The sequence below is a fragment of the Anabrus simplex genome, chromosome 1 (genome assembly GCF_040414725.1).
Source record: "Anabrus simplex isolate iqAnaSimp1 chromosome 1, ASM4041472v1, whole genome shotgun sequence".
In the NCBI taxonomy this organism is placed as follows: domain Eukaryota; kingdom Metazoa; phylum Arthropoda; class Insecta; order Orthoptera; family Tettigoniidae; genus Anabrus; species Anabrus simplex.
The window spans coordinates 854045943-854057320 of NC_090265.1; the positions used below are offsets into that span (position 1 = coordinate 854045943).

The following is an 11378-nucleotide window of genomic DNA, read 5'->3' on the forward strand; positions in this document are numbered from 1 at the left end:
CTCGTGTCGGTAGATTTACTGGCACGTAAAAAAATGCCTGCGGGGCTAAATTCTGGCACCTCGGCGTCTCCGAAGACCGAAAAAGTAGTTAGTGGGACGTAAAGCAAATAACATTATTCATTATTATTAACATGCCAGCCTGAGCCTAGTAGAGTACAGATTGCAAGCAATAATTTTCATTTTTTGCCTATATTGATGGAAGTAACCCACTTTTAACAGCTGAGCCAGGTATCACAGTGACCTCAAAAGATATCCCCATTTAATGCCCTTAAGGAGGGATGCAGACTTAAGTTAAGAACTTCTGGGATATCCTTCAAATATTCCATATTTGATTTTGACTACGGTACTTGGCTGTTTTATGAACTACATACACGAGATTCATACTATGGATCAACAGGCAGTGATATACATGTTACTCTCATAAGACAATGTGGTCCAGACGAAATCATTTCTTCATGGCCCAGTTTCAAACCATTGTTTTTAAGCATCTCAACAACCATTATCAGGTTTTTGCCTGTAATTTGAACATAATCATTTGATTATTTTTAAAACATTTGTTATTTTTTATGCCTTAACCTGTACACAATTGGAACATTCCTATCAAGTTTTTTAAATGAGTCTATTCTTATTTCGAGTGATATCCAAGAATATTAATGTGGACTAAGTGTTTTCAAAATGTATGTATAGTTTTAGCTCAGGGTTTACAAACTCCATTTTATTTAATGATTGGGTCCTTAATTTGGTTTTCACTTGTGTAAATGAATAGCTGAAGATGATAGTCAAACTAGTCCTGAAATTAAAAACCTACAACCTGTTTTCCAGTCTGTGATCGGGTCAGGGATGAAATGAATGAATCATATATATATATATATATATATATATATATATATTAGTACGATGGCGTCGCCCCTCCCAAAGTGAATTATTAATGACTGATAGATGCTATGAAATGATAATGGAGTGTGTTGCTCGAATGAAAGATGACAGGGAAAACCGGAGTACCCGGAGAAAAACCTGTCCCGCCTCCACTTTGTCCAGCACAAATCTCACATGGAGTGACCGGGATTTGAACCACGGTATCCAACGTTGAGAGGCAGACGCGCTGCCGCCTGAGCCACGGAGGCTACTCAAACTAGTCCTATTCTTAAAAAAAAATGTGTATTAATTAGGTGGAATAAAACAAAATTACAAACTAAGATTGTAAAACGTGAGTACAGATTGTCTCTTTCATGTAAGGCCTGTGGAAACTGTGCTGCATTGCTATGTAATACCAGTATAATTGGTCCACTATTGGACATTATAAATTTTCCAGCTAACTCATTCCTGTTGCCACAGTTTTGCCCCAGTGTGCCAGTTTGGGCTCATTGGTTGGTAATTAGCACACCTACCAAGACGCATGGCTAGTGCATACGGTGGAGGCCACTGCATAGGCTACTTACAGCCACCGGCAGTCTCCTTTTAAAAAAAATTGATGCTTGCTAGGCAATGCTATGTGGTGGTAGTAGTTTGCTTTACGTCCCACTAACTACTTTTTATGGTCTTCGGAGATACTGAGGTGCCGGAATTAAGTCCTGCAGGAGTTCTTTTATGTGGCAGTTAATCTGTCAACACAAGGCTAATGTATTTGAGCACCTTCAGATACCACCGGACTGAGCCAGGATCGAACCTGCCAAGTGGGGGTTCAGAAGGCCAGCACCTCAACCGTCTGAGCCACTCAGCCCGTCGCAATGCTATGTGATGACACTGTGAGCCCACTGCTGGGCTTCACCTGTCTAGCAGTGAAGACAGTGAAAACAAGTAAAGACAGCTGAATATATATGTTTGTAAGTCACCATAGTAATTATTGCTACCAGTGTATGTAGTGGTGATAGATATGCAGTACCATAGCAATCAACCGTTAGACTTTTATCTCAGAATTATGCCCAATTAATAAATGTCATGGCAGCTGTACAAAATTGGCAAATTAAACATAAGGTGTATTGTTGATATGCAGGGATCATGTGTACAAGAGCAGAGAAGAAAACTTGAAATAAAGTATAAAATTATTTATGATGAAAATAAAATGGGAACAGAAAATCTTCTAATTGTAACAAACGATAGATACCTTCGAGACAATAAATAGCGTAGTTCATGCTTTCATAGGTATCCATACCATTCCCTCTTAAGAAGCTCATAATTTCCCCACATTTATCTAACAAAACTTGGTAAGCTTATGGAAGCATAAACTATGCTATTTATACAGTATGGACTATTCAATAAATTTATATATATATATATTTTTTTTTTTTTCAGTTTCTTTGACATTTTATTTTAAGTAACTGAGCTTTCATGACCCCTCTTGAAGCTGCACTCTGCTGACTGTAGAATATTTAAAATTTATTTCCCAGATCAAGTTTGATATTTGTCCAATAGGATGCAGTTGTCTTATTGGTCATTCAGTCACCACTTGTAAGGTTGGTGGTGTATAGACAGCACATGTAGGACTGAGGCAACCATGGCAAGAGTAGCCTATCCATTTCTGCTACTGATGGCATTTGAATTGCGACATTGCTTACAAGTGGATGTTGCCATTCGCATTGGAGCGAGTCTTAGTGATGTCTCAGGAGTTCAGAAAATGTTCAGGGAGACAACAAACAGTTTCTGATAGACAACAAATGAGTACACAACTCGCACGTCGTAGGCCCACTGCTACTACCAGCTCATTCTGCCATGATCTTCGGAGAGCCACCAGAGTGAATGTGTTAGATCAGACCCTGTAAAATCGACCGCATGATGTAGGTTTGATATCGAGGAGTTTGTGCCAAAACCTCCTCTTAAACCAGATCACAGGGCAGCTTGTGTGGGGTGGGAAACAGCTCATAGCTCATTGCATCAGGAACAGTGGGAGTGTTTATTTTTAGTGTTATTATAATCTTGCATCCATACAACAGGAACATTAGTCTGGAGAAGATTCTGTGAAAGATGGAACAGCACCTTTATCCTGGAACACCATCAGAAGCAATGGCATTCCATCGTGTTTTGGTTTGTGATCATGTGTGGAGAATGTATGCCTCTAATTCCTATCCTGGGTGACATGACTGAACTGATGTACAGAGATAATATCCTCCAACCTTTCGGAGACTGTGGGTGAGGGCTTTACGCTAGCAGATGATAATGCTTGTGCCCATCGAGGCAGAGTGATCAATCAGCCCCTTATGATGAGATACATCGAATACAGTAAAATAGTGTGGCCAGCATATTCTACAGACATGAACTGTACGTGCATCGTGTAAACTGAAGACAGCAATTTCCGGTCCTAATTCTCCTCCTAACATTCAGTAACTGATTGAAGCTGCTATCCAAGAGTCTGATAATTATCAGATTATAGTCTGCTTCAAGATAAGTTCGATTGTTCGGTGCTGAGCATGCCTCAGGGCCTGGGGTGACTATTAATCTGCCACACGAACAGTCTTTTTTTTTTTTTTGGGTGCTAAATCCCACATTCAGCTTCATGCTTTTGTTGCATTTCTATTGCTATTGCATAGCTGACAGCACATTGTTTTCTCTTTGTACCAGGTGTATTCAATATAAACCGGACTTTAAAATTAGTGGCTCTGGTAGTGAATGGAAATGGGTGGGTCTTTGAGAGGATGTTGGTGGGGATGTTCCAAGTAGGGGTCTTGATGCGTTGCACACAAATGAGCGACCACTCACTTCAGTACACCATGAGCGAGCAAGAGGTACACACAACTGTTGTGCAGCGCATCGTAATCAAGTTTCTGGTGAAAGAAAGCACCAAAGCCTTGGAAATTGTGAGAAGGCTCTGTGCACAGTTCAGGGAGGCAACCCTTTCAAAGTTCCAGGTGTATCGATGGCACAAACAATTTTTGGCAGCACGGGAAGAAGTGGAAAATGAGCCCCACCAAACACGACCACAGACAGGCATGACTACATACAACATTCGTGCTGTACGTGACCTTATTGAAGATCGGTGCATAAATTTCTGAAATTGCTTCACTTGAAGGAATAAGCTTTGGAAGTGTTCAAGCCAGTATCAGTGATGAACTCAACTTTTGGAAATTGTCTGCCTTTTGGGTTCCTAATCTTCCCACCCAGAAACAAAAAAATCCACCAGGATGTTTGTCGAAGGCATCTGAATCGCTACGAGGAGGAATGATGCGTTTTTTAATATTTTTTTGCATTGCAACTTCTGATGAAATGAGATTTCATCATTAGCCCCTCTCCCCTCCAAGCAAGCATGGAGTGGCAGAAATGAAGTGCAGCTGGGACAGTTAAGGCCAAAACACACCTTTCTGCTGGAAAGGTGTTTGCAACTGTTTTTGGGACTTTCTGGACATTTTGCTTGTGGATTTCCTGTATGAATGAAGGACGGTGAATGCAACCTACTACTGTCTTTTGGTCAGGACAAAAGCTGTATATCGCAACAAACGTCTCTGGCAACCGATCCGAGATGTTCTTCTCCTCGACAATGCAAGGCCACGCTCTGCTGTTGTAACAGGGAAAACCTGGAGGAAATGCATTGGACACCTCTGGAACGCCCTCCTTACAGTCCAGATTTGTCACCTTGTGAATACCACACGTTTGGACCACTGAACCACTGAAAAGAGATTTCATGATGATGTAATTAGAGGAGTACTTGCACAACTGGCTGGCACTTGTTTTAGGATGGCATTAAAAAAAAGTTGCCAATACGGTGACAAAATTGTGTGTCAAATTTGGGAGACTATGCAGGAAAATGAGGTGCTTGTTGTGTAATTGGTGGTGGAGTTGATAAAATTGTAAAAATAATTCTGGTTTATATTTGATTTACCTACTATATACCCTTTGTAGTATATAAGTATATATTACAGATACACACAGAAGCAAAATAAAATGTGTACTCTACTAAATCAGGATATGTAAAACGTTTCTTAAGCACTCTGTCAGGAAAGAAAGATTGAAAGATAAATATCTCTAGTAAATCCGCGAATTCCCAACCCCCACTGCAAGGTCGACCGAATTCCCGAGCCCCACTGCAAGGTCGGCTGTCAAGTGGTAGGACATAGGATGTGATTCTGAAGTTACAGGCAAGATGACAAATTTGTATGAACGCATAATAAAGTTATCTTCCACATTGCTGTTCAGTTTTTCATTAGGTGCATTCTCAAAGTCAGTATATTCAATTAGTGTATGGTGTTACATATATCAGTAAAGTGAATTTTATCTTACATTTGAGTCTTGCAGTACGCTATGAACTAGCATAGACGTATGCAAGTTGAAAACTCTCATCCCAGTGAACACAGCATGGAAGACTTGGTGACAGGGGACAAAAGTGGTGTAAGTATGGACTGTGGTATAGGGATTACAGAAAGTAGTTGGAAGCTTTAATTATAATAATTTTGTGTGGCTATTTCTAGCAGAGTGCAGCCCTTGTAAGGCAGACCCTCCGATGAGGGTGGGCGGCATCTGCCATGTGTAGGTAACTGCGTGTTATTGTGGTGGAGGACAGTGTTATGTGTGGTGTGTGAGTTGCAGGGATGTTGGACAGCACAAACACCCAGCCCCCGGGCCATTGGAATTAACCAATGAAGGTTAAAATCCCCGACCCGGCCGGGAATCGAACCCGGGACCCTCTGAACCGAAGGCCAGTACGCTGACCATTCAGCCAACGAGTCGGACGAAGCTTTAATTGAAAGCTACTAAAGGCTCCTTTCTTTTTATTACCATTTTCATGAGAAATTAGATATTGTTGAAAATGATCTTCCAGAGCTAACTCTTTGTTCGAAAAAAAAAAAAAAACTCAGTATTTCACAGAGTGCATTCATGACTCTATACCATGGCTGTGAGGCTGTAAACAGTTAAATACAATGTATTGTTGACCCTGGCTTTTATTTTCCGAAAGAAAGGAACATGTGGAACACGCATGGGTACAGGCGTTTGAATAATGTTTATGAAGCGGATAAGACACAATAATAAGAAATGCTTGTTATCTGAATAAAGTACTGGAATAGAGTTTTCTTTAAGAGAGCAGCATAAAATAGTTATAGGAAATCACAATGAAGCTATTAACTATTAAGCAGAGCAGGAAAATTGTCATTTAATAACTAACTTACTGTTCACTTTCTAGGCTCTCAGGGACTTGCTTTAAGGAGTCAAAAAGAAAGTAGTATATCTTTGAGATATCTATGTCCAGATTTTGAACATCTTGGCATGTTACAACAATCAGTTTGAAACTACCTGGACACTTCATTACACACACACACACACACACACACACACACACACACACCTCTCCCTGAGGTGTTGACTATCACACGCGTGTTTTGTTTCCTTAATTCTTACCATATTTATCTACGAAAACCGGAGAGTTGATCTAGTTTAAAAGAAGGTAAGCAATATTTTAAAATGCTTTTATAACCATGCACTAACTGTTAAAAAAACTTTTAAGAACACCTACCACGTTAGCTTTAACGACGATCTCAGATGAATTCAATTACATGTTTTAGTTGACAGCTTCCTCTAAGTAGGAAACCATGCTACGCCCCTGGATTTCTTCACTCTGGCTTCTTCACCCGTTAGCCCCTTGAACGTCTCCCCAGTCTTTGGTTGCTAACAATTCTAAATTATGTACATCGGCTTTTCTTTGGTGTATCTAGTAGTGGTATATTTCCTTTGTTATTCCATATACATAATGGTGTATAATATGGTATACCTATCATTTATAGACATATTTTAAACGACCCTTGTAGTTATTAATCAAATTTTCACGTAAGCTTTGTCTTCTTGGCAGCCTCCAAATGGGGGAAGCAGAAATAAATGCATTTCTGTCTCTCTATTGTGTGTGTTGAACTGCAGACACATTGAATATAAATTACCTTAGGCAACTGTCTATATCTCTGCTAGTGCCTACATAGTATTGCTTGTATAATTTCTTTATACTCCGTAATTTATTCTGTTAAATTATGAGTTTTCTTTTCAACATGAACAATAAACAATTTTTTGGGGGTTAATGTAATTGAAAAATCAGATGCATTTTCTCCTTTTTTAATCCTACTTTTCAATGGCTTTTAAGGCACATAAAATTAAGGTTTTAGTGCCTTCAAAGGCATGCTTAATCATTAAGCCTACTAGGTATTTAGGACCAAGTAAGTTGGCTACATGATTTGGGTTATGTAGTCATTAACTTGTATTCGGAAAACAGTGGGTTCAATACCACTCACTCGGTGAAACTTCAACTCTTAAGACTGTTTTGTAAGAACAACCTATCATTTTGAACTTTGATGTTGTGTAGTATGAATAAGGACAAATTTATATATGTAAATTACCTGTCTTGTTGCTTTCTTTTATAAATATTTCTAATAGTGTGTGTACTGTACCTGATTTTAGGGTTCGAGATACTGTGATCAAGTGTGGCCATGACTCTGCAGTGAAGCAGTGCTCTGAAGCTGCTGCCAAGTCTGTATGCAAGATGTCAGCCAATCTGATGGGCATGATAGTGTCTGCTAATTCTTGCAAGTCTGATCCTATAGAAATTTGTTCCTTGGGAGTCACTGTACAACCAACTCTTTTCCTACTCTTCACTGCAATAGCACTTGGAATGAAGATCTTGTGGAAGGAAGTTTGAATTGTTTCTGAACACAGTCTATACTCAGGGCCAAGATATTTGGTGTTAGCTTAATTTTGCCACGCCTTTCTCTTGTGGAGATTAAGCTAGGAGTTGTGATAATGTGGTTTTATAAACTAAATGTGTTAAAAAGAAATCCACATTGTATTTTTAGTGTTGCTTTATGTGTAAAAGAACAGACCACAGAGAGAATGAGACTTTGTTTTTTTTTGTATTCTTGGAAATTAAGAATATTTCCATAAAATGATTTTTTAAATCTATGTGAATGTGATAGATTCAATTTATATACCATACTCAAAGATGAAGACCAAAGTGGTTGAAACTATATTTTTTCAGTTGACTAATGTAGAAAATGTACAAGTTTTGAGTTACTACTTCTGTGCTTGTCTTGATAGTATAACAGTATTTCTCTCTTCTTTAGAGGAAGAAAATTATAAGAAAAATAATTCTTGAACAGTGGAGTATTCAATTATAGATCTGAATTTATTTTTTCAGTTATTTATTTACTCTTCGTGTTTCTTTTTAATGTGTTAAAGGAAAGAGGAACACAACTGTTCAGCTTTAAAACAAAATGCACAATATGTTGTACCTTGATTTTGATCCTAATTAAACTAAGGATAAAGAAGGTATATTGATGTGGTAGTGTCATCAGTTGGTTCTACTGACTGCTGGAGACTTCATTTTAATAGCACCTTCCTGCATAAATGAAGGACATTAGCCACTGTATATCTATCCTGAATGTACTCCTACCCTATGTTACCCACATACTTCCATACTTTCTCTTCTCTTCACAACTAATTACTCTTATTACATGTTGTCAGATCTTCCAATCACAGGATTTTGGATCTTGGATATCTGTTCTCAACCCTTAATTAAATCTTGCTGTGATGATGTTTTATTTGTATGGTAATGTATTTGACTCAGACAAAGTATATATAAAATTCCTTTGACATGCACTTTAAAAATATGACGGTAGATCTTGTTGAATGGAACACATTCGGGACAAATCCTGAAAAAATTATCTGTTAAAGAAATGACTAGTTAATCTTTTGTTTCCCCATGGACAAGGCAGTAATCGTATTATACCTTATTTCTGAAGTGGTGATGATGATGATGATGATGATGATCCTAAAATAACCATTCTACCCAGTGAACTTACTGTTCTCACTGCAGTTTTCTCCTTTGAAAGATAAGCCATCTGTTATCCCTTCCTATTCCCTCTGTCAGATTATTAGTGAAATCCCCTATACTATCCTATTTCTTTTTTAAATTCAGAAGCAGCTTCAGTGAAATAATCAGTAATTACTTGGGCATCAAGTTCTTAGTTAGGCAACATATTTGTTCTGTCACAAACTTCAGAAGTGTAAATCAAATGCAGAGAAACCTTGTATTAGATCGCTCTTAATGGTGAGAATTTTTTTCTGATGGCTCTTGGAGCTGAATTTGAATTGTCAGCTATATGTAAATAATAAAAGAAACATCTCTTTTGCCATCTTGGAAAATAACATGAATCTGTTCTCATTGTTTGGAGCAAATTGTTTTACAATGCAGCATGTTAAACTGCGTTTCATTGAGATTCAACTATATTTTATGGTTTTAGTGCCTGCAATTTGTATTATAAGATTTTCTTCAATCTGCAATGCATTTTGTAAGATTTTTACAGTCCTTGTTAACTGCATTCAACTTTGACAGATTATTCACTATGTCCTGTATATTCTTTTAATTGGTCATTTCTATAATAAAACTAAACTATATACTGTTGAAAGCTTTCTGTGAACTGCAGGTATTCTTTCCTACTGATAGTGTTGGATAGAGGAGAGGAGGGGGGCTGCTCTTCTACTTCACAAAATCCTTTCAGATCATCTAGAAGCAGCAGTTGCATCTTGGGTACTGCTCATGTGCATGTGTTACATTGATGGAATGAGAATGCAATGTGTTTCTGAGAAATTACTTGTTCTGGGCAGCTCCATGTTTCTCAAGGAGTCCTCAGAGAGTTGGAGATCTCAACTGTATCAAACCTATAATCTATCAGCTTTTAGTCCATATTGATAGTTTGAGCACACAAGTATAAAGAATGAAAGTTTTCCACCTAATCAATACTTTATATAATAAAGTGTCTAAAATATTTCAATCACATTAAAACACAGTACCGGTTTCGACCTGTTAATTAGGTCATCACCAGCTGCTGATGAACCTGATTATTCAATAACGGTTGTACAATGTACAACATTACTTAGACTAAACATGAATGCCACATATTTCAATAAAATATAATACTGTAATGTTAAAATATAAAACAGGGTACAGTTCTTGAAGTCTAAAAAGTCTGACATCCTTGTGTCAAGTTTAAATATCTTGTGGTGTAATGCCAACATTATATCCAACGGTTGTAAAAGGTAAATTCAAAAGTACATTGTTCGGCTGCAAATGTGCGGATAAACGTTATGTTCAGTAGCATATGAGGTTCTGTTCTTGTTTTATAGGTACTTATGCTCATCCACAGTCCATTACTCTGCTGATAAAACATGCTTGTTTTTACTAAGACTTCTTGTTGAGATATAAGTTGCTGTATATGAAGTACTGATATCAGTAAAAGTAAGTGTAAGTGTGAGTGGTCCCCTTTTCATACTTGTGTTCCACTCTGATAAAGTCAAATGACACTTTATTATATAAAGTACTAGCAAGATACCCGTGCTTCGCTACGGTATTATACTGAAATTTATAATTGAATGCTTATTGTTTTAGATATATAATCCACCGAAATTCGCGATCTGCCTCATTTTCTGCGAGAATCCACCGAAATTCCCGATCTGACTCGTTTTCTATTAGATTACGGCACGTTTCCTCCCATTTTTCAATCTTCCTTTCCAGCAATCGATTTCGTACTTCCCGGGCTAGGCTCAGGTATTCCTCCCGGTCAGTTGAGTCCGTAAATCTTTGCCATCTTTTCCTATAATAATTTTAATATGTATAAAATCCTTCAGGAGATCCGGCGCGGTGTCATATTGGGTGCTTTGGTGGCACTGAACCCGCGGCCGGACTGCATTCTTAGTCATTACTCGTCCAGGAGCCGTTTCCAGTGCGGTCTGCACATTTGACGACGGTCCGGAACATTATTATTATTATTATTATTATTATTATTATTATTATTATTATTATTGTTATTACTATTATGTGTTGCTGGAGTGGCTGATGACAGGGAAAACCGGAGTATCCGGAGAAAAACCGGTCCCGCCTCCGATTTTTCCAGCACGAATGTCACATGGAGTGACCGGGATTTGAACCACGGAACCCAGCTGTGAGAGGCCGGCGCGCTGCCGCCTGAGCAACGGAGGATACTTATAAGTACATTAAGAACAGTAAAATCAATTGGTCACACCTCCTCCTACACCCCACCACCGTTAAGTTTATTTACCGCCACCCCCCGCACCCCCCCCCCCCCCCAAAAAAAATAATTAAAAGAAGGCTTGTTTCTTTATGTTTAAAGGAGATTCCAAACACCAATGTTCACGTCTATTGCCTTCAGTTTTGAGATATAAGTATCCCCATAAAAATTATTTACATTTTTCACTTCATTTCACACTACTCTTCCCCCCCTCCCCCCAAGTGAATTTTCCTGCAAAAAATACTTGTTTCTTTAATAGTAAAAGATCTTCTAAATACCAATTATCATGACTCTAATTTCTTCAGTTTTGATTTATGTGTCCCCATGAAAGGAATTCAACTCCTTTACACTCCCACCCTCCAAGATGGTTTCCCACCAAAACTAGTTTTT

General features: G+C 38.2%; 1 protein-coding gene across 1 annotated transcript in view; it reads left to right on the plus strand.

Moving 5' to 3' along the window:
- Window positions 1–8719, plus strand: part of LOC136857632 (uncharacterized) — a 68245-nt gene extending 59526 nt beyond the window's left edge. The window contains exon 5 of the mRNA XM_067136430.2: window positions 7366–8719. Coding sequence (XP_066992531.2) covers window positions 7366–7603 — 238 coding nt within the window. The 3' untranslated portion in view covers window positions 7604–8719. The remainder of the gene's footprint in view (window positions 1–7365) is intronic.
- The last annotated feature ends 2659 nt before the right edge of the window (window positions 8720–11378 follow it).